Raw genomic sequence first — 24,150 nt, 5'->3', positions numbered from 1 at the left:
GTATACAGAAGGGAAGGATGGGGAAGGGAAGCATTGTCAAACGAAAGCTAGGATTCTTGTGCAATCCCTGCAGTTTCCCTCATGAATAAATAAATAAATAATATAAATATATATATATATTGCATGAGAGCTGGAAAAGCTGCCACCATTCACAACTCTTTCTATATAGAAAAGTTGCCTCTGCCAACATCAGAGCAACTGCCCTGTTTCTGAGCACTAAGTTACCCCACTTCTCACCTTCATCCCTACTGCACTGCTGCTTCCTAGGAAAAGGTCTTCAAAATTCAACAAGAAAACCCAAATCTGGTTTTGGAGAGGCAATACACTGACAGTGATAGTGGGGCAGGGGAAGTGACTCGGCAGAAGGGGAGCAGCTTCTGTGCTTGGTCCCAGCCCAGAAGCAGATCCCCTACCACCACACTGAGTGAAGATATCACGGTCACCCTCACACTAAGCGCTGGGGTCTCCTTCCCTCTCCCCTTTCTATCCTGTAGGTTCAAAACTCACCAAGACATGAGGATGCCATTAGGCATTAATACCTGCAACCTGCATCCCTTGGAGAGCAAGGAGAACAGTGTGTGCCTGTCCCTGAGAGGTGGAGGTGCCATCAGTGGCAGGGACAGCACCCTCCTTTTATTTAAAACATTATTTAAAACAATTCAGATAACCCAGTCACCACCAGTGTGTTTTTCCAAAGAACAAAACGTAAAATGCTAACAAGAGCTCCTACCCTCCAAACTGCTTTCCTCTCCTCTTTTGCCTTCCTGCTAATCGTGGTGTCTGGGGCTATAAAAAGGCACAGGACAAGAGCAGGACTCTCTTTCTGATCTGCTTCCGTGTTTGTAACCATCGCTTATCTAATGACACTTAGGAAGTGTTACCAAGGAGACTATTTGCATCCTGCATGATGTTGCTAAAGCAACACTGCTAAATTAGATGCAGAGCTCTTAGCCTTCACCTAATGTATTTGCATTGCTATGAAAATTAAATAGTCACAGGCTTAAACTATATTTGGGTTATTCACTCATCTGAGCACCTGAAAATAGTCCCACGGCAGCAGCTACGGAGTTCCCCCTTAAATCTAGCACATCTAGGTCTCCATCTCGTACATGTATTTCTAGCTCACGTGTCAATGTGACCTGCAGACAAAGCAAGCCATCTTTTTTTTTTCATACTGTAACCTTCCTACACAGGACATGGTTTCCTTATATGTTTGGCTTTTATTTGAATACTCCAGGATATTTTAGCTGTCATAAATTTTTTCAGCATCATATTATTTGGTGGAGCACAGTAAAAGGCAATTTGTAAGTAGCAGTTACTAATATTAATTTCTGAGGCACAAGATGGCCTCAGAGGCACTGGAAATGCAACAACTTCTGTGAAGTTTATGGGTCACCTTGTTCAGCCTCACCCTGCATCTTGATTCAGCCATAAATTGTCACCATTCAGGGGCTTCAAGATGGCCTGTGGGAAGTTGAAAAGGCTAAATAATGGCTAAAAAGGGTAAAACGCTCATTAAGGAGGTGATAAGATAATAAAATAATTAAAAAAAAAGTAAAGAATTAGATACAAGCTATAAACAAAAATTAAAGGTCAGAGTCTATTTTAGGTGAAGTTACAGAATAAATCAAGCAAAACAACACTACTGGCAATACTACAGAATAAATTAAATGGAGAAAGACTACTGGTAGGAGGAGAGTGAGCAGAGAACCAGGAGGTGTCTTTGCAATGGTTTCCAAGGCAAGTAACAGCTTCTCTACAGTTTGGACATTTATCAACATGCTAAAAAAAAACATATTAAGATAATCCCCTCTCCATGTTAATGTAGAAATATGGACAACTGGTAGGAGCTTTACAGCAAAAATTATAACTGCATAGTACTATATTATATTCACTTGTGCTTATACAATAAATATAATTTAATCATATTCTTTATGATACCACATTAATGTCACAAAAAAACATACTGGTTGCTCTGAACTCAAGTATTCTGGTGTAAACCTAGAGCAATGTATTATCCCTGCAGCTTTCTATTCTGATGCTCTGAGTAATATACCTTGGACAAGCATACATAAAAATAAAATACCACCCCACCAATACCTAGCTGGCACTCTCCATCACTACTTAATATGTTTATTCCAAAAATAGCTCCTGCTTTTAACACTTTCTAATTTAACAGATAAACTTGGGCAAGGACATAAATCCTTGGCATCTGTCACCAAATTCAATCAGATCCCTGAATCAGAGCAAAAGCACCCTGCTCCAGCTCTGCTTCACCACATAACTTGGTTTGGGTGCCTCTTATTAATCAATCCTTACTTCAGCCCAGAAGCAGTACTAAAAAGCACACCTGGGAGCATTTTACTATATATATATATAAAACCTCTGTTCCAACAGCTGATTTGATCTGCCTGCAGAATCTAATTGCTAGGAAGGTAACTCTGTTCCCTGGTGAATAGGCTATGGTTCAAGAGTGCCTGTGCCCAGAAAGCATTGCAGATGCCACTGTTTCTGATTGCTTATGCCTATGAATTTAGCTGAAATAACAGAATCTGGGGTGGTTGGAATAACCCAAAGAGTTTGCTAGCAATATTGGGCCTCAGTTCAGGCAGGTAGACTCAGGGACATTCTTTGGCTTGTTTGCCTTTAGCAATATTTAAGGATGATTTTCAGATTTTCTGCAAGAGGCAGAAGTGCCCACCTCAGTGAGTCAGCTGAAGACGACTGCCTTCTCGCAGAAGGATGCTATGGGTGCTGTGCTGACCAGGGAATGGAGTGGGTGATGTAGGTACGTGGAGGTGAATGCCTGTTTGGCTGCATCAATGGGCTGGGAGTACAGGTGGAAGCTCTCAAGTCCCAGCACTTCCCTGGGAGACAAAACTGTATCCTGACCCTGGATTACAAGAGCTCTACAGGAACTGATGGATGTAGGACTGCTGTGTCCTACACAGCTGATTAACTGAGTCTTCCTGTCACTGAATTGTTGTGGAAAATAAAAACAAATCATGTTACCTCCCTAAAAATCAGCTTGGGAATCATCCCTTGTCCTATTTTTGGACAAGGGGATGGCACAAGCTCTCTTCCCTCCTCCCAGCAACAGCTGCAGGGAGGCTCAATTCCTCAAGTTTCATCATTGCTTTTAGCTGCTTCACGAGAAGGCGTTGATAGAGGCATAGAAGAGGACTTCTGTAGTTGGCAATGGCTGGACAGCATATATGTGCAGCTCCACCGAGCTGCCTGGATGTGCTCCATCGGCCCCAGCCTGGTCCAGCTGGGTGCTGGAGGCTGAGAGCCTCCCTCAGGCTGTGTAGTGTGGAAACACTGGGGTTTGAACAAGCATTCAAAGCCTTCGTGCTCCCCTCATACAGCAAAAAGTGGATGGTTTGAGTCTTTTTTAAAGATTTAAAACAGCCATACTCCCTCCCACCTCTTCCATGGCCACTATAAGTTTGTGTCACTTGATGTAAGCTGAGGAGGCAATCCAGAGTCCCCTGTGGAAAAGGATTATTTGTGTCCACACTCAAAGGCTACAGAAGGTTGTTTTCAGCTGCCCCTGCCCAGGGGAAGCATCCCAAAGACTCAGCTCTCCTTACTGCCTTCAGGTGCCCCATGTGAGATGGGCTGGGGAGGGCTCCAAGGAAGGGTCAAAAATGGGCATCTGCATCCCCAGCAGGGCAGGGAAGTGGGAAGAAAGGAGCTATCATCTCTCCTCCAGCCACCTCTGTCTTCTCCCATGGGAAAAAAAAAAAAAGTTCAAAAGGAACAGGAGGTTTTCTCTGCACTAGCTATGCCCCTGTGAAATTTTCTAGCATCGTCTTGTTGGTTTTGGATCAGGTCCAAAACCTCTATGGACAGAGTCTGTGCTGTGTGAGTGTCTGGGTTATTCATTAGGGAAGGTTTCTCTCTGCAGCCCACCACATGGAGCACCTTCTTATAAAACGCTCGCTTTGTGTTGAGCCAGTGGAGCTGGCAAGAAGTTCTCACCGCACCCTGAGAAATGCCGCCGGACTCCAAATTATTGCTTCCCTCGTCTCAGTTCCTACGTGGCCTTATCTAAACTATGTCATAAATCTTCGGGGTTTTATCTGAACTCTCCTCCTGCTTGTGACATGCTGTACTTGTGAATAATGTTGTCTCCGTAAGAATTACAAGGGGCAGAACAATAATGCTCCGGCAGAAGCAAGTGAAGCAGTGGGAAAATAGCTAAAAGCTACACTGCACTGTTTCCCTATTTGTAATCTTCTGTCATATTCTGAGTTGGAAGATTAGATAACGAGACTATTTATAGTGGCATTGCTGGGTGTGTATCACAAAACCTTTATTGTAAGACCATGGCAAGAATGAAATTTTAATTTTGCCTGCCACTTCCCTGTGTCACAGCTTCATTTGCAGCAAAACATTAGGGTTGTGGTTTTTCTTTTCTTTCACAGTGGGGTTATTAATAATAGATGTCACATTAACATTTCCAAATTGGGAGTTTACCCTCAGTCTCTGTTCCCACCCATCACTCGGCAGTTTTTCCTCCTGGGCTTCACATTGGGATGACAACTGGGGACTGACTCTATCTGCTCAGCCACCAAACACGCGGAGCATGGGCGAGAGCACCAGAGCTCGCTCCATTCATCACGAAACGTCCCACCTGCAGGAGCTCTCTGCTTGAAACCTCCAGCTGATTTTTAATCTGTCTGCTAAGTCCACCAGTGCATGACAATCCAGTCTGAGAACAACCATCCAAAGCAAATGCACCGTGTACCAGACCATCCGTAGAGGCTGTTAGGCATCCAGCTTAGGTGAGAACTTTCTGCTGCAACGAATGCAGGACAGATTGCAAGTGGAGGTGTAAAGCTCTTGATGCCTGTCCTCATTGCTTGGCATCTCTACTCTAAACAAAAGGTATTCGTAGATTTAAATAGTGAGCACTTTTTGCATTTTTATTTTATTTTATGCCTATTAAGAGATCCAATCACTGAAGAGCTCTACTATTAAAACAAATACAATAAATGACACACCAAGATAGCAATGGGAATATAGAAATCCCGAACATTACCCAGGCCCTTCATAATGTATTTGCAGAATATTTTATAAATAAATTATTTCAATTACTTCTCCCATTTTTGTATTTGCTGAAATGCTGAAACATGACTGACTGGTGAGGCACAATTTTTCTTTCCCATTTTCTATCACATGCTCAGGTGACTCACATAATACACAGCTTCTGTTTGAACTCTTCCAATTGCATCCTGTCTTCTGAAGGGAGTCAATATGTCTGTGGGAAACCATCTCTTCCCTTCCTACCTAGTAAATACTTGCTAAATACAAAGTAAACGTATCATGGCCAAAAATGATCCAGTGAGATATATATTTTAAAATGCAATTCCACCAATTGCTCAAATAAAAGAAATCATCCATAGTAATATCAATACAATTAAATGCTAAATTAAGCAGCTATCACGTAAGGAGGAGATTTGAACTGACCTTCTGATGAACAGTTGAAATCTGGATAGTAAATAAGCTCTGAATCTACTTCTGCTCAGCTTATCTGGCAAAAGCCTGTCCAGCAGCGATTTAAGAGTCTAATACTAATCTTTACATTAGATGGTGTTGATGAGCAGCAGAGCACAAAACATAGTCACGGCTCCATCCAAGTAGCAGTTAAAGGGAAATCAAGCAGAGCTTATGCCTAACAGAGGATAAAAGATGATCAGTGGGGTTTTTAAATCATGTGTTGGCGTATGGGAAGTCAACATAAATTAGAATGAATCAAGCATAACATGATTATATTTCTTCTAAACAAGGGTCAAGGTGTGAGCTCCAGCTTTCAAGTAGGGTGAAGCCAGAAAGACGTCCAGACAGACGCTGCTCACAAAGACTTTCATGCTCCCATTCCGCTCCATAAGTAACACCCCAAAAGTGCCCCTGATTAATTCCTCTGGGACAAAGGATCCCACATTTCCACCTCTGCACAGCATCCTGCAGACCCTTGTCTCTTCAAAAGCCAGGCTCCTTCCTTCATACCCCATTAGGATGAAACTTCTTCTCAAAGCATAACCCAAAATGCCTGTGCTAGCACATTAGATATTTCTGTTCCTACAGTGTTTTGATTTATTTGCCTTTTAGCAAATTCAAATACAATATTTTCAATGACTATAAATATGTTTTTCAGATAAGAATTCTTCTCACTTGCCTGAGAAAATGTTATAAAATTTAATGGATTTAAGCACTGAGACCTTTCTTTCACAGAGAAACTCAATTTACCAAACCCAATTCCATTACTATTAAAAAATCACCCTTTCAGGAAAGGTGTGACTGTTGCTGAGAAGAAAGGCCCTTGTTGGCAGCACCCTTCCCTTAATTTTGGAAAATGGACCTATAACCCCTTCTGAATCCCCTATTTCAAAATGAAAGGAAATGCTCAAAACCTGCCAAACCTGACCCATTTGTTGGTCCCATCTAAAAGACTTTCAAAGCATTTTGTTTGAAAGCAAATTCAACTTTTTCATTTACCCAAACTGAACAGTTTTTTAAAGACACTCCCAAGAGTAGAACCATTTCCACTGGGTCAGTGGAATTTTTCATCAACTTTCTTCCCCTTTGATTATTCACACAACTGCTTCCCAGAATATTCTCCTGGCCTAGCTGGGAAAATAGGCAGCAGTGGTTTCTGGAGTCACACGGGAAGTTTTAATTAAACTTGATGTGTTGCTTCTTGTACCCCTCCATGAGACAAGCCAAGGGGAGCACAAAGGGGAAAGCAGGAAGGCAGACTTCGGTTGGATAGCAGATATTTGCAGCCGTAGCTCATGGCCAACCCACAGACCTCTGTTTCATCACGAGTAGTTGGCAATGGCCAGCTACAGAGCTCCCCAGCCATTGCTTTGCTGAAAAGGCTGTAACGCATTTAGGAAATAATGTGGGAGCTGCCAGTCTTCTCACGTCCCGGTGCTAAACAGTGTGTGTGTTCTGGCCATACCATAAAATGATGAGCTCAACAGTCAACAGGGAATCCCTGCATATGCCCATGCACATGTGTAAGCCCACACATGCAGGAACATCTGGAAGCATCAGTGTTACCAGCATGAAACCCAAATACTGAACATGAAGGAACAAAGAGAGGAGAGAGACTTTGCAAGCAATGCCAGTACTTTAGAATTTATTTTGGCTAAAATTTTAGTATTAGTTTTCCAAAAGTGTTTACACAATACACGAAGCACATTTAAAAAAAAATAAAAAATAAATAAACTAAAAATCTGCATGGTATTTTATCTTTCAGGCTGGCTGAGAACAATTAACATTTACTTTCTAGAATTTTGCATAAAAATAGCCCCGAGGTTTGACCTGATCATCTTCTAAGAGCCAAGAATCCTTCCCCATGCTTCAGCGAAGAGATGAACCGAGTGGGACGAACAGAATTGTATACATATAATACTACCATGGCACCCTCTGCTCTATAATTTTAGAATGCAACTCTATTTTAATCATGTTACTGGAAGGCCAAATAACCAGTAATATAAACATGAACTAGAATCTTATATACAACTTGCTTTTACCAGCTAGAGATGCCCAAGAATGAGCGGAGATGAAAAGCTGCCCTGGCTTAATTTTAGCGACATAGTTGCATCAACCTAAGACCTTCATATGGGGAATTATCCACGTGCCTACCCTCCTCCCCAGATGCACTGCTAGCAGTACCCTACCCAGTTAGGTTACAAGGCAGCTCAGGTTTATGTACACGTGTTTCAGTCACAGCAGAAGCTTTAACATTGCCAGGCTCTGTGTTTCTGTTAAAATTCAGCTCTTGTCTCCAAAACTACTTTGGGATTTGTCAATTTGTGGCACAGAACCAAGCACCTCTACAGTGCTGTGATTAAAGTCAGAAACAACTTGGGGATTTGTCAGTTTGCAACCCGGCACTGAGCACCTGCGTGGTGCAGTGATCCACGTTAATCACAAATCAACCATGGATGGACACTGGAGAATGGACACGCTACCAAAACACAGGTGTTGCAGACCCCACTCTTCAGGACAGTTCAGGAAAATTTCAAGAGAGCCTAAACCAGGGCACATGTGGATCCCCACCCTGAAATAAGTAGCCACTGTGAAGTTACACACCGTAAGTAAAATGACATGTACTTGTGTACTTGCCACGGGCAACAATTTGACCGATGCAGAAGTAGCTGGTTCCTGCAATTATCCTAGCAGCAGTAGGTAAGAACAGCTGCCAAATCTGAAATCTTCCAAGCCTCTGCATTAGAACCTTCCCCAGATACAGGGATATCCACAAAAGCTGATATTTCAGTAGTCTAGGAAACAAAACAAAGCGGGGGCTGCTTACACTCTTTGTCACTCGGGGGGGTCAAAGTAAGCAAAGAGAACCTGTTTTCTCTTACTCACAAAAGCCCTCAAATGCAAAAACACCTTTATTTGTCCAAACCCTGGGGTGCAGGAGACATAGTCTCATCCATGAAAGATGTGGTGGGAGTTTGCACAGGGACCTTGTCACAGTCCCTGCTGTCTCCCAGATAAAGCCTGGATGTTCTGTTCTGTGCATGACTCCGAGGCTGCCGTGGTGATGAACCACTCTGTAAACATACAGGCAGGGATATTCACAAAAAAAGAGGATGGATCCAGTTAGAGACCAGCCAACATCAGAGAAGGCTGTCCCTGCAGCCATCAATACAATCGCTGAACATCCCAGCTCCATCTGTCACTGGTGTGGAGAAATGTTGAGCTCTCATCTCAGCATTATCATTATCAGCTGATTATGGGTAGCCTTAGGAAGACCCCCTTAGAAAGCCCACACGAGCAGGGTGAGTGTGTGGGTTTTGTATGCAGGAAACTTCAGAGGATTCCTCTTTCATGACCGCCTCCAATGTCATGTAAAATTGGACCCATTTTTGCACTCATAACATCCACTATTAATGAGCTCTGAAAGCTACCAGCCACTGCAGATGGCAACAGGCTCCATCTGCTCAAAGGGAACTACCAACTTCACCTGATGTCCTCATAGTTCCTGTACTGGAAGAGACAGCAGAGTGTGGAGCTCTGCCCCTTCTCTGCATGCCAGCCAGGACTTTTAAATCTCTATCATTTACCACCCCAGCTGTCCCTTTTTCCAGAGGTAAGAATCCCAGTTTATTCAATCATTCCTTACATTAAATTATTTCAGACCTTTGATTGTCACCCTTGTTGCCCTGCTCCGAACCTTTTCCAGATTCCTCGTACTTTTTTTAAGATGGTGGAAAGGGAAGAACTAGAACTACAGACAACATCCAAATTTATACAATTATATAATCGTATCAATCTATTTTTTGTATAAATTGTATACATCTCTATTTTCTTCTCTTTGTTTTCCCTTATGATTTCTACTATTTAATTTGCTCTTTTAACTACCACTGAGCCTTGGACTAACATTTTCAGCTCAATCACCTCACTGCTGTTTTGCTTCCTAGTGGTTTTCAGAAGCAGCCTTTCTTGCCCTTGTGAAATACAGGCAAAGCACCACACCGTTTCCTGGGAAATTTCCAACTGCATTTCCAAGCTGCACCATTACCTGCTTCACCAACAGGCCTCTGTACCTTATGGAAGGGACAATTGGAAAGAAAAAGTAAAGTCAATAAATTGCTGTGTTTGGAGCATTGGGCGATTTTAGACAGGTTAAATTTCAATACATCAAAGTTCAGTAACTTGGGGAAAAAAATCCAGTGCTTGGGAGAAGGTAACATACACCTGGAAACCTCATGCAGGACAAGCTTTACACCTATGACCCAGATAGACTGACAGGTCAGAGGGAAATGAAACCCCAGGACAGAACAGAAGCAGAAAAGCAGGGAGCCAGAGGCAACTTTCAGAGCCTGTGATGGTGAAACTTCTGACTCCCTAAGGCTGGAAGAAAATGAAATGATAGTTCAAGGAACCAATTATGACAGCACTGGGAGCCGAGGCTATCCCACAGCACCATGGTTGGCATTCTCCCTGATGCCCTGCTTGCACCCCAATTTCTAATCCCCTCATTCACCAGCTGCTGACGTCCTTTTCCTCCCCACTTAGTTTTATCCGGCAAGTACAAGAAATGGAGCTGGCAGCACGATATTCTTTCCTGTCAACAACATAAAATTATTGAAATGCCTCCACCATCCAGATTCCTATCTCCCGCATTCATTTCAGAGGCTCATAAAATACCAGTGAAAGGAGAAAAATGTCCGACACATTTATGAGTCAATGGGACATGTAAAATTTGGAATGGCAACTGCAAAAATGCCGGCAAAGACTACAGAATCATGTAAGATGTGTAGTGATGACTGGTATCCCCAGGGGCTAAGGAAGGAGGGAAGCTCCCATCTCCACGACGCTGTGCTGCACAGCAGTTGTGTTTTTGGAGGCTCACAGACAGAAGGGCAGGGTCCCAGCTTTCATCAAACCACTGCTGGCCCTGACATCAGCTTTCCAAGCAAAAGAAGAGATTCAGAAGAACTGCCCTGCCAAGGTAATAACCTGCTTCTCATGGTTCTTTAGAGATATAAGCCCCTAATTGTCCCAGAGATCACACACACCCACGAGCAAGAGCTATCTGTCTGAACGAGCAGCAAGCACAGCACACCCTTTCAGCAGGGGCTGTAGAAACACCCAGCCCAGCATGACTCAGATCTCTACAGGAGCCTCCAGATGCCACTGCAACACAAACAATAACGAATAACCCATGAGTAATCACCCACTGCTGAGAAGAGGATCCCTGAGTACCTCAGGCTGTCTCTAATGTAGTGCATGCATTCTTTTGCATAAATATCATAACCCGTCAGAAGAACGACGGGAAGAAATCCTGCTCACTGTCACTCCCCATGGAAAACAGCGTTCCAAGGCAAGAGGAGGATCAAAAAAGAGCAGCAAACCTGCCTAGGATGCTCAAGGAAAGGGTTTAAGAGAGGAGACGGTATGATTTCTTAGCTTCTACAACATGATATTGATCTGTGGTCCACAGAAACTGCTAAGCCTTCTTGCATCTGAGGACGTGGAGACAAGCGAGGATAAAGAGAAGCTTGCCCACAGAGCCCAGGAGATGGAATTTGGGCCCACCTCTGGTCCACCACCAGGTTCACCTCTGGTCCAAGAGCTAAAAACACATTCCTAGCATCCAAGACCAGCAAATCTGGGAACAGCACAGCAGGCCTGATGGAGTACACAGCCCACAGATCACAGCAGGAAGAGTTAAACGGATCTAGCAAGGCTGAGCAATAGCTAAGGAAACAGTGCAACAGCTACAGGTGTGTGGAAGTGGTAACACTAGGCAAGGAGGGCAGCTTACAGCTACAGCAGGATTACAAAGGAGAATTAAGAGACACCTTGCTCGACAGCAGTCCCAAACCATATTTCAGAGAGGGTGGACAGCAAAAATTTCCTGGAGTTTATCTGGCTGCAACGTAAGGAGATTTTTCCCAGATAATCACAATCTTTTGCTCATTAGGAAAGTACACAATGGATCACCTTCTGTCACCCCAGAGAAACAGCCATGTCTGGATTATGGGAAGTGAAAAACTCTCAGGAATACTGAAAATAATCTCACCTCAACCTCCCCATCGTTATGCCATCAAATGACAAACTCCTTCCAGCCACTGGCCATGGCCTCAAGATTAACAGCCACATCAAGACTGTGGCATCTGAGCAGCTGAGGACTCAAATGTCTTCTGTTTTCGCTGACTTTAGTTTTCACCGTCTCCAAACTGGCCAAAGCCTTCAGGCACAACTGTGACACTAATATCAGGGGTGACACAGTGTTTTGGAATAGGTAACACCAAAGTCCTGGCATCCAGCAGTTTCTAGTGAACAGAAACAGACGTTTCTAAGGCTGGACAGATCAGATTTTAAAGTGTTGTCTAGCTCTGAAAGCAGCAGTAAAATCATCTGCCTGGGGTTCCAGATTTACTCTCACCAGCACCTTCAGTAGAGACCTGCCTATTCCAGCTACCTGGTCTTAAAACTGAAGCTGAAATCCAAGAACCCAGCTGGGTGCTGTCCTTCTTACACACAGACACCAAAAGCACAGCAAGTACTCTGCCAGCCATGCCAGTCTTCAATGATATTTCTGTGTCTTCAATGATATTTCTGTGTCTTCAATGTCACCCAAAGTATCTTAGGGTCTTCAGACGATGTGCTTAGTTAACGACGAATATTTTTAGCAGGATTAGCAAGAAAAGAAAGGTATAAAAACTTTCAGTACATGTGGAAAGCAGATCTATGGGGGTCTTACTTCTTACACAGCAGGGACAAATTTGGAAGGTTCAGGGACTGGCTTCAGAGTCCCCAGACCACCAATAGCAGTCAGAGCTTCTTCTTGAGCAAAGATGAGTCTAAATCACCCCTGGCACCAGGCTAGGGGAGTACTCAATGGTGGCTGAATTATCAAAGCTCAGTGTCCCTCTCACTGAGCCAGGCACCAAGGGAAGAAGAACTGGGGACCTTCAATTAAAATACACTTTACAAAATGTTAAATGGCAGATTTGTAACAAAACTGTGTGACATTCATACTTTCACTGCGGTGCCTCCAGAGCATTTTACAGGAACCTGTCAGATCCAATCAGACTTGTTTATTCTGCATTTAAATGTAGGACCTGAGGCAGTTCGGTTTCAAAAAAGACAGAAAAGGCACATATTGTCCCTGGCAGTCGCTTGGTTTTTACAACAAAGACAATGTCTTGTTAACTCTTTACTCCAAATCAAAATGATGTCAGTGCTACAGTCTGAGAACATTTCTACTTGCTGCCTTGGCACAGGTAGGAATTTCATTAAAATGGAAATTAAAGGAAGAACAAAACAAACAAAAGTGCCATCAGCCTCCCTCCCCCCAGATCAGGTGATTCATACGGAGCATCCTGGAAATCTCACGTAAGCCACTGGTAATTGATTAAGTGGCAGTGTCCCTTCTGGCTCCAGTTTATAAATTCTTATCTGCTTAAGGTTGCTCCAGAAAGATTTCTAGCTGACAGCATGATTCTCAGAGATAAATCCTCCCTGGCAGTTTACAATTGCACACCAGCTACTACAGCATGTCATACACCTTCTTGTTTGCATTGACAGAGCTGATGGTTCACCATCTAGGGCTCAGCACCCTTCTCACAAGTCTGATTTTAAGCACGGCCATTGTCTGGGCCGAGTTTCTGACTGACTTTGTCCATGACAGAGCAGCAAGCATCCGTAATGCCTCCTTGCATGGCCATTAACAGCCATGGTATGACCACCCTCAGTTCATGCAACTGTTCCAAATCATCCAAGCACAGAGGTGGAAGGGAAGTATAATGCAAGTATTAGAAAATCCTTCAGAAGAGCAACCAGTTGCCTAGCTCCTTATTAACCCTTTCCACTCCCCTATCCTATGGTTTAAAAGCTCAGTAAAAACGAGGGTGAATACCAACATCCCCATCTCCCATGCTGCTGGCTGCAAATCCTGCAACACTGGTGAAGCTGCAACAAGTTCTGATCTCCTGAAACGGCTGCAGGGACAGCACCTGCCCTCGATCCCTGCTCACAGAGGGATGGCTGACATCCTCTGCTTAACAAAGAGGTACCCAGGTAGCAGTGAACACACACGGTGTGTGCTGCTGCCCAAGGAAATCCCTCTCCAGAATGACAGGTTATTTTCTGCTACCAGCCTCCCAGCCCAGAGAGGCAAAAAAGGGCAGGGACAGAGGAGACTTTGGCAGTCACTCCTGCTCACCTTACAGAAGCCATCCCCATCTGGTTTGGTCCTGCCAGTGCCCAGGGATTTCAGAAAGGGGATTTCATCCTCACGAGGAGGAGAATAACCACGTAAGCTGCTCAGGGTGCCCCAAACACCCCCTGCCCTCCTCCAGACAGGGCTGTCAGCCCCACGCACACAGACACATTCCCGTGGCACCCAGAAAAGATGCCAAAGCGAAGCGTTCCCTGCCAGAGAAGCACCTGGGGGCACTTCAGCTCTCCGACTCCTCCGACGGGCTGTCCCCTCGCTCCCCAGGGGTGCCGGCACGGGACCGTGCCACCCCACAGCACCCAGGGGACCCAACGCGTCCCAAAGAGGAGCCCGGGGTGCCCACCCCACGTCGGGGCGCTCCGGGAGCCCTACCTTTCAGGTGATGGTGGCGGGCGCGGTGCAGCCGGCCCTGGCCGCCGCGGGGCAGCGCAGGGATGCTGGAGAAGCGGCTGCCCATGGCAGCATCCGAGCCCCGAGTCGAGCCGAGCCGAGCCGGGCCGGGCCGGGAGGGCACCGCGCGGGGTCTCTCCCGGGGAGCAGCGGCGGCGGAGCGGGCTGGGATGGGATGAGGTCGGATGGGATGGGGTCGGATGGGAGGTTTTGGAGGGTTTAAGGGGGTGGCAGCTCACCGCCCGCCCTCCCAGCCCCGCTCCCAGCCGGCCCCATAGCCCCGCGCTGCCGCCGCCCTCCGCGGGGCCGCGCCGGCTCCGCTCGGCTCCGCGGCGGCTCGGTACGGCGGGGCGGGGCGGCGGCACCGAGACCCCCCCGCCGCGCCCCGTCGCTATGGAGACAGATGTTCTGCCCCCCCCTTCCTTCTTGACCCCCCCTTACAGCGGGCATGGGGTGGGGGCGCCGCTGGAGCGACAGGTGGGGGGACGCGGGGACCCCCACGGCTCAGCTGCGGTGCAGGGAGTGGGGTGGCCGGGGTCTTGGCAGCGAGCCGGCATCCCCCTGGCATCCCCTCATATCCCCCCGGTACCCCCTCAAATCCCCCAGGCATCCCCCAGCATCCCTTCACATCCCCCTAGCATCCTCCGGCATCCCTTGACATCCCCCAGACACCCCCTCAGCATCCCTTGACATCCCCCCAACATTCACCCATCTCCCCAGCATCCCCCCCTTGCACCCAGCAGCACCAGTCTCCCCTTGGAGCATGACACTTGAACTGATGTATGAGGCATGGACATCTCAGGGCCAGTGCCATTATTTCCCTCCCCAGCCCCCCCCAAAAGCCACCTTGTGCAGCCATGCACCACCACCTCCCTCGCGCCTGCAAGGTGTGGAGGTGCTCCACAAAAGCAGCTGGGACTGTATGGGGCAGTGAGGTTCCCCTCATCCTCCCCCAGCAGCATCTAGGTCATACAGGGATTTTTACTATGAGGAGCACAACCCAGGACCTGAGGGAGTTCAGGAGGTACCACATTAAAATAAATCCCCACAGGATGCTGGTCTACTGTGTATTTGTATTAACTTTTCTTCAAGAGACCAGGTTCTGGAGATGCACACACCTTGCAAGCTTCATCTGGGGTTTCAGCAAATGTTGAAGACTGAGAACAGCTTCAGTTCAGCTGTGTCAGGGCTCCAAAATGTCGTCTTCCTTCCTTCTATTGAATGAAATGTCTAATGCTCAGCTTCTTTCTAAAAGGTGGTTTTATCCATCTATCTATTTAGTTCCACTCTGCCTCTTCCTAGTAAGTACAAGAAAAGCTCTTTCTGGTCAGGGACCACACGTGAATATTTTTTCACACTGAAAACAGCTATTGCCACGACCTCCCCACCCAAAAAGCCAAAGGATCCCCTGTTCTCTGAAAACACTTGAACTGCTGCTCAGACACAAGCTTGTCGATGGTGGGTGTTGCTGGTGTGTTGGGTCCTGCTCCAGCCCTGTGGTAAATCCACCAGCAGGCAGCTCATGAGCAGAGGTGGGACAGAGACTGAGAGACTGAGTCACATCTTTATTTATATCCTTTGTGAACACTACTTCGAGACAGCTCATCACAGCGAGCTCACAAAGAAGCACAAGACTGGAATGGGCATCAGACGGGCAACTCCAGCTCCTGCCCCCTTCCATCCTGCTGAATCAAATCATCTGCAACCAACAACAACAACAAAAAAAAACTCCACTCTTTCTTATTTCCTTTTGTCTATTCTCCCTCTGTGCCTGTCCTTGAATTGTAAGAGGTTTTGAGTAAGGACTTACACTTTTCTGGAAATCATGTTCTACATGGTAGAAAGAAGCATCATTGTAAGGCAAATTATAACAGAAAGGTGCTTCTTCTCTTTGGATAAAAGAGATCATGAAAAAAATATTTCTCTTTCCCCAAGTTCTTAACTGTAGGCATGGTGGGCATCCAAATAGCAGCACAGGGAACATCTCTGTGCATCCACCCATTAAACCACAGGCACTCACGCATGCATCATGCCCGCTAACTGCGCTGTGTGATACCTCGCTGCATGCTGGGCTCACTCCCAGAAGAACCAAGTGCCTTTCACTTCCACCAAATCCAAGTTGTAGGCATCAGGCACCAATTTAATCCTGGGACCATGGCAAGAATATTAAATTATACCACACATGGCCTGTAGATTATGTCCTCAGCCAGGTCCCTGCTGCCCCTGGGGAGCCGAGGTAAAACACAATTCCATCAGTGGAAGCAGGAAGCCGTATAGATCTGCCTTAGCAACGTGCTCAGCTTCTCTGAGGGATGGGCTTCGCCTCGCCTCACACCACAGGCTGTCATTAACACTGTGGGGAGGAATGCAAAACAGCACCAGGCTTTTGCTGTGATCATATCTTGGTTCACTTTATCAAAGGGTATTTGGATTTGCTCATAGCTCTGCTTGGATAAGGAATAGGAAGGAGGGGCTGGTGCTGTCCTTGCCAACTTGTGTCAGTTCTTCCTGCAGAAAATGTTGAGCAGGGTGAGAAATATGCTCTGTGATCACAGGGGCCCTTGACAGACAAAACAGGATCATACTGATTCTGGGTTTTTGCTTTTTTTCTTGTGCTTCAGCAACAGGGAACATTGAAACAGCTTGCCAGAACTGCAGGACTTCCATGCCCGTAAGTCAGGATACTGATTGTTTCTTAGTACCAGTAATATCGATTGAACTGACTAATTAGGGACATATAATTTCTTGGTACTGGTCCTGTCAAGGAGTGGGGAGGGTCTGGTGGAGCAACAACACTGTGTGATAGAGCAGGGTGAGCTTGCACTACGTTATAATTCCCTTCCACCTCCCGTACCTGTGCATAGGCAGCTGACCACTGATCTGCAATCCATGCCGAGAAGTCTGTCAGGACAATGAAATCAGTCCATGAACTTCACCTGAAATGAGCATCAGCTCTGGAAGAGGTGCACAATTCGTGATTATCGTTTTGAAAGAACATGAGGGGAAAGCCACAGCGCAGTCACATCTGTGCATGAGACAGCCTCTGCTGCCTTAAGTCACGACAACACCCATGAGTTCTCTACCCAAAAGCCGAGTGCAAGGATGAGCTCCAGCTGTTCAGCTCGGGCATACGTCAAAGGGGAGAGAGGCTGGATGTGGAGGAGGATTAGTGAGACGGCTCGAGGGTAGCATCTACTGTCACATGCAAAGAGAGCTCGCTGGAAAAGGATGGCCAGGCTGTCAGATTTGGTACTCAGGCACAATTTCAGACTATGAAAAAGGCAAGATCAGATGAAAGCACTTGCATATAAGGACTCTGGGTGTTTTGAAGAGATTTCTAACTCCGGAGTGCTGTACAGCAATGAAGAAAATGTAGTTAAAAATTCCCTTTGCAAAGCCTGTGTTTGTGCCTTCTAGGCTCATCAACCCTCAAGGGACTGCACACAAAACCAGGCAACCACAAACAAGGAGTAATTATGAAGAATCACATGAGCAGGAGTACACATAAATCCATAGCCAGAAAACAACAGATTACACAGCAGCATCCAGCACTGTCTTGGAAGATATATTCAGAAATATTACCTTAAAGCGAAGGGGCTGATGGTGCAAATCTCCATCGGCATTTATAAAATGCTCAGTCTAAGGCAGCAGTCAGCAAAAGGACATCATGACAGGTGATCTTCCAATTTGGCATTCCTTCCCTGAGACAGCTAAATCTGAGGTCACCTCTCTCACAAGAAAAGTAGATACTCTTTTTTTTTTTTTTTTATGAGTGAGATAGGGAAAAAGTTTCAATATTTCATGACACACTGGCTCTACAGTGTGTAGACTAGGAAAACATGTTTCACACAGCCAGCTTAATGCTTCAGATTAGTTCTGTTTGTTTTCTGACCTTTACATTAGCAGTTCTCCCATTCGTCAGCACAGGACCTGCACAGGAGCAGAAGCTGCTGTCTGACCTTGAAGACAAGATGCAGAAACACAAGTAGTACTTAACACAATATGTTGGTGCCTCATGTATACACAGACATCCATCCTGGAAGCCACAGGAAAAATCATTCTCCTGGGCTGATGCTTATGTGGCCCTGCAGGATCTGCTTCCTAACAGCATCAGACTTCTGGAGTTGTTTTTCAGAGTCCCAGCTCCATCCTGCAGGACCACAGGCCTTAGTTAACCCTGACTGCCAGCATCCCCCAGCATGTCAGAGTGTCCCTTTTTCCATTTCTGTAGAAATCAGCCCACTTGCAGCCTCTGGCCTATTTCTAGCTCTGCACTGTGCAGTTCTTCATGTCTCTTGCCCCACAGGCTCTGGCAAAGCCTGCCCTAACCCTGCCTGGCTCTCATCCCCAAAGCCAAATGGTACTGCATGGTTGCCAGAAAGGGAGAACTTTCAGAAGACGTAAAGAAGCACAGAGAGACAGCATGAAATTTTCTTATTTACTTCTCTGTTCCCTTAGCCTTCCTACATTCCTCCCCTTCATGTCTCCTCTGCAGCTGCTAGGTTGAGATTAACCACCTAATAAATTTTCCATCAAGCAGCTTCATGAAGTATCTTCACAGCAGTGTCTATTTAGAAGGCATTTTCCATAAAAGTAAGCAAAGTTCTTTCATTTCCCATATTAAAAAAAAAAAAAAAAAAAAAAAAAAAAAAGTAATACAATCCCCTGTTGCAATGCCCTATAAACCTTCCCCAACAGTCAGTGCACGTCTGTGTGGGGACCACTGCTGACCACAGTATCCAGCATCATCTTGCTCCAGTGTAACAAAGGGCATGAAACTCCATCCTGTGACTCCTGCACTGGAGTGCACTAGATTTTCAAGATCTATGCTGTGACCTGAAAGCACAGCGTGACAGCAGAGAACTCACACTCTAGAGAAGTTACTGCTACAACAGTTGGCCTCCCAGTCAAAAATGTGTGCCTGCTTTCCAGCTCTGAGTTTGCTAACTTGAACTTCCATGTCTTGCCCCACCTAGTGTCTTCCTGTGACAGGTGAAGGAGCCCCATCCTCTCACAAATCTCCCCACGCAGATTTTCATGGAACCAGATCAAGTAAGACACAGAGATGCCTTTATCTTATCTTTTCATTTTCCATTTCTTTCACTTGGTAATTTCATTCTCTCTGAAGCTGCTTGTGCGAAAAGCTTCATACAAATCCAATAACTGCACTACATGACAAAGCAAGGAAAATAGCAGAAGAGAACTGCTTCCTTTGGACAATTGCTTCAGTTGGGAAGTTTCATTTTAATGAAGAAAGTCAGCTTGGTTATGGGATGGAAGTCATGGTAAGGGTCTCGTCCCTGTATTGGCAAGCAGAACCCAAAGACTTTTGCATTTTTAAGCCATTTGCAAAGCATTGCTTATGTTTGCTATGAACTAGGCTCAAAATTAATGTGATGAAGATAATTATTGACCAAGTAGAATAAATACGATGGTTAGAAAATATGTATTTCTCCCACACTTACTGCTTATATTTTTTGAGCTCTGGCATGCACATCTCACCTATAACCTTATAAGACTTACCTAAGGAGATTTTAACTCACTTTTCATTCAGACTTCTTGTGCTCCCCACACTGGGGAGTTTGGTAGGGCCTGCTGAACCCCACATATGTATTAGAACAAGCCCAGGGCTGCTTCTTCCCACAGAGGAAAGCTCCCAGGAGCAGAGAATAACCATACTGCAACACATTTGTCCCATATCCCAGAAGCCCAGATCTTACCGCTAAGCTGGGGCTTACATGAAAGCCCTGTGCTGAGCAGAAGTTATTTCCAGGGGAATCAGCTCCTCCCTCTTTAAAGGGTCCTTTGATCTACAAGAGAAATCTAACAGGATTTTAGCATAGTTAATAATCAGGTCTTTGATCTTCCCTTTGGAGTTTCACTGTCAGCCAGACCGAACCCCCACTTCCAGCAGCACGAAGCAGAGATCCCTCCTGGCACATTAAGGTGAATTTACCAGCTCCACAGATGTACCGGCATTGCAGGGTAGTGTTTTGGGGTTTTTTTTGTTGTTGTTTTTTGTTTGTTTGTTTGTTTCCTCTCTCTCTCTCTCTTCTTTTTGTGCCCATTCACTTTACTTTTGGGTAACTTCTCCCTCAACATTTCTCTTTGATTAATAGACCTTCCTGTCAGTCTCTCTTTGATGTCCTGGTCTAGACGATGGATATTTCTGATGTGGCAAACAAGCTGTTGTGGAAGAATAGAGTTTGAGGGATATTTGCCTTTTAAAGGAGATCCCTAATTCTTTGCAGATCTAAATGGTTTTTCTGTTAAAACAGGAACAAATCGAGACTTTGATGACAGATGCCAGTGCCAACCTCATACCTCCTTCCTATTTCTGCATCTAAATATTTGCTTTTAATTAGATTTACTGCCCAAATTAACAGCCGAGGTGCTCAGATTTCTAATTGGGTCATTTCTAGCCAACTTTACATCATGCTGAGAAATCAGCCTCCTCAGGGAGTACTGGAAAAAAACAAACCTTTACTAAATATGGTCAGTTAGAAAAAGGGCAAGTGCCTTAAGGGTTACGTCTAAATGTGCTTGACATCCTCAGTGCCTAAAAATGTGGTCTGGATTATCAAAGGAAGAACTCTGACATACTACTCAATACTCAGTTGCCAAGGTATTAAGGTCTTGACCCTACATGATGTTTTGCCTACAGGTGGAGTTATTTTATGGTAGTATTTCCTAGCCATATTGCACATGATGTTTTTACATCTTTTTGGTCCAGATCCTTCCCATCACTGCACATTCCTCACTGAATGGGCTGCCAACAGTCCCTGGCCCCACTCCTAGCATAGTGATGGATGATGGGCCAACCTAATCCTATTCTTGTCCAGACCCCTCAGCCTTTCCCCATTGGGTTCTTGGAGAGCAGTATAGTTTCACAGCCTCAGAGGGTTAAAAGTTCCAAATAAACTTCAAGCAATGGGAAAAATCTGGATTTTTACTTCCAATTCCTCTACAGTCTGCAGAGGCAGCAAACAGCCCCACAAAACCACCATGCACCATGTCAAAAGCTGTGCTGAACAGCCAGACAAGCTAGACTCACCCTTAGACTGATCTTAGAAGCAGGATGCACCCAGTACTTCGCCTTCTGACCAACTTCCATCCAAGCTGTCCAGCCCTTGTGTAGTTCCTGAAGCTGAGCACCACCTTCAGAGGTCCCCAGACAGGGCTGACCATGCTGCTTATTAATTCCCTAATGGCCTCTGTGGGGATTCCTCAGCCAACTTCACTGATTTTGGCTGGATCCGAAAAAGGTGACCTGGAAATAACAGCAGTTATTTTTTTCATCCCCATCTACAGAGGCTGTAGTGCTGGTGGCACTGGATGTGCAGCTTGCTGGTAGCATCTGAAGTCAGATTTTCTTCTTTGCTCTGACTCAAATGGTAGGAACCAGCCAGAAACTCAGAAATGTCAAGTTTAGTATCATATAGCCTCTTTGATACACAAAGACAATTTGTAGTGCATTCATGATGGAAGCACTTTTCACCAGGAAATTATTGGGGACTGCTGAATTCAGCAAAACAGGTGCAACTATTTATTTATTTATTTATTTATTTTCCAAGGGTACAACACTGTCCCAGCAGTGAAGACTAACCCCACAGGCAAATGTCAGCCTTAATTTTGGCTTGACAGCCAGGAAGAGCTAGCATGCATTTCAAAACTAATCTCAAAATGCACATCTAAACCAAGGAAGAACAGAGGAGAAGCACAAGTCCCCAGCAGGGCTTATTTGAATAATCTTGCTGACAGATCTGTTCTTTTCTCAAAATTTCCAGTCTGCACAAAGGATCACAATATGAAATCAGATACTGTCACTGGGTTCTGATAAACGTGAACATAAGGACTAAACACTGCCTTCCTGTATGAATAAATACTTCATTTCTAACTGCACCACTCGCATTGTTCACGCTGTCACTAAAATCCTGCAGGCGGCATTATAGCCTTGTGACTGAGCATTATCCATCATTATTCACTTCACGAACAGATATAGATTTGCAGTTCTCACTTACTGATGAACATATTCCTGACATTATTATCTTTTCTAAAAGTCTCTGCATGAGTTATGCCTGCTAGATTCAAAAGGCAATTTTGCTTCTCTGCCTAAGAATTAGTGCCAAGATTTTCACTGTCTCAAACATATTTAGAAAACAAATCCCCTTTAATTTTAAAGTTGCAAGTAAAGGAGAAGCTGCCACACTATTAAACTAAATTTTACAGTGTTTAAATGACTGTCTGTTAAAAACTTGCAACTCTCTTCCAATCTGAATTTGCTGAGTTGCAAGTTCTGTGCCAGTGGAGCTCATTAGTTGTTCTTCAGTTTGATCCAGCAGCCAAAGAAGATACTTACAAATTATCGTTCCTTGATTCAACCTTCTTCTCCACAAACTGAACAGGTCAAGGTCCTAGTTACAGGCTTGCTAGCAGTTAAGGTGAACTGCCAAGATAAGGGCCTTGCTTCTATATAATTCTTACAGTTCTTACCTTTACTTTCTCCATCTTTGCAATAGTCAAATCCCTGTAGATTAGAATCTAGCCTCATTTTGGGAAGGAATTTGAGAGCAACAGCTGGGGTTACAATGCTTCTATCTGCTTCCAGAGTGCACTTTTAGCTAACAGAGGAAGCAGGCAATGAAACAGTGATTATGCCAGACGCAGAGATTGAGAGTTTGATAATCTGAATAATCCAAAATACAGCCCCTGCCTTGCACTTATATGGCTAATCGTTCTGCTCTGCTGCTCAGGTCAGAAAGCCACGGCTCAGAGCCAGAAATCAGAGTGAAGTCAGCTCAGAGTGTTGCTTGTAACCCACAGCAGCAACACCGGTTTGCGGTTGTTTCATGGCCACTGTTTGCTGGCTTAGTTCCCCCAAAATCAGTTTAAACCACACAGTGATGACTTACTCACAACGAGCAAGGGTAGCTCTTGGCAACAAATGCAGGAGACCAGATGGGAGGAAGAAGCTGGAAAAGCGAAGGTAAATACCAGAAAGCGTGCGGGGGCACCAAACAGGCTGAGCTGAAGGTGCTGCTCCATGGCTGGGAAATCAGCTGCAAGAAAAGTGCTTGTCCATGAGCTGCTGAGGGACCCCGGCTGAGACCTCAGGTATTTTCGGTGGTGTCACTACAGCATGGTATTTTGCAGAGCAGGGCTGCCATCAGCTAAAGAAAAAGGCAAATTTCATGAGGTTTAAAGACAAGAAGTGGCACAAAGGGACAAGTGGCACTACAGAGAAGGAAGGGGAAGAGGCAGGGGGTGTTTGCCCACACAAGGTCCTGATGAAGGGAGAAAGATACATTAACAACAACATATTTAACGCTGAATGTGGTACCAAAGTTGAGACACTGAGCTTCTTGGGAGGTTTAACACTGGGCAGTTCAGGGGTATTCAGAGCTCTTGGAAAAGGCCCATACTCAGAGCATTGTTACTGCAGATGAAGCCTGATGGAGCAGAGGGTGGCAATTAGGAAGCCACAGGATCCTATCATCCTTGACGGCGTGATGCTAGCTATTTGCTTCAAAAAGGCAGGAGTTGTTGGACAGAGATAGGAGGTTACCAAAGGGAGAGTGAGGAGATTATTACCCTCTGCAGAATACCAGGCACAGCATGTAATTATTGCCTGTGGAACCACAAGGATCTGGCTTGAGGCAGAGAATATGGAAAATTGCAGTGTGCCCTACAAGACCGTTACTCTGTTGAGTCCATGTCTATCAGTATTCAGTAGGGTTAGGAACTGCAGCCCATAGTTTCGTCTTCCAAAGGTATTTTGTGCTCTGCACTGAGGATCAAGACTGAAGGGGGCAGAGTTTGTTTCATGAAGCAGCAGCTATCTCTGGGGATTGGGATGGTTGTTTGATTTTCCCGACCCACAGTTTCTGAAACTACCTGGTGTTTTGGAGGAAGTTTATTGTTTTCTTGGGATTGCATCTTCTAGAAACATGTGTGAATTATTCCTCACAATTGTATACACAGGGACAGTGAGCAGAGACATGCCAGAGGCCAGTCATGCAGCAGTGAACCCGCAGCAACCT

At 45.3% G+C, this 24,150-nt stretch overlaps 1 protein-coding gene across 1 annotated transcript in view; it reads right to left on the bottom strand.

Moving 5' to 3' along the window:
* Nucleotides 1-14,177, bottom strand: part of NEURL1 (neuralized E3 ubiquitin protein ligase 1) — a gene marked incomplete at both ends in the record, with an annotated part of 148,095 nt that extends 133,918 nt beyond the window's left edge. Inside the window, 1 exon segment of the mRNA XM_084290212.1 lies at nucleotides 14,093-14,177. Within this exon segment, the coding sequence (XP_084146338.1) occupies nucleotides 14,093-14,177 (85 nt within the window).
* Between the last annotated feature and the right edge of the window lie 9,973 nt (nucleotides 14,178-24,150).

The sequence above is a fragment of the Netta rufina genome (assembly GCF_964035555.1).
Source record: "Netta rufina genome assembly, chromosome: 7".
Classification (NCBI taxonomy): Eukaryota; Metazoa; Chordata; class Aves; order Anseriformes; family Anatidae; genus Netta; species Netta rufina.
This window is presented reverse-complemented; position numbering and strand designations above follow the sequence as displayed.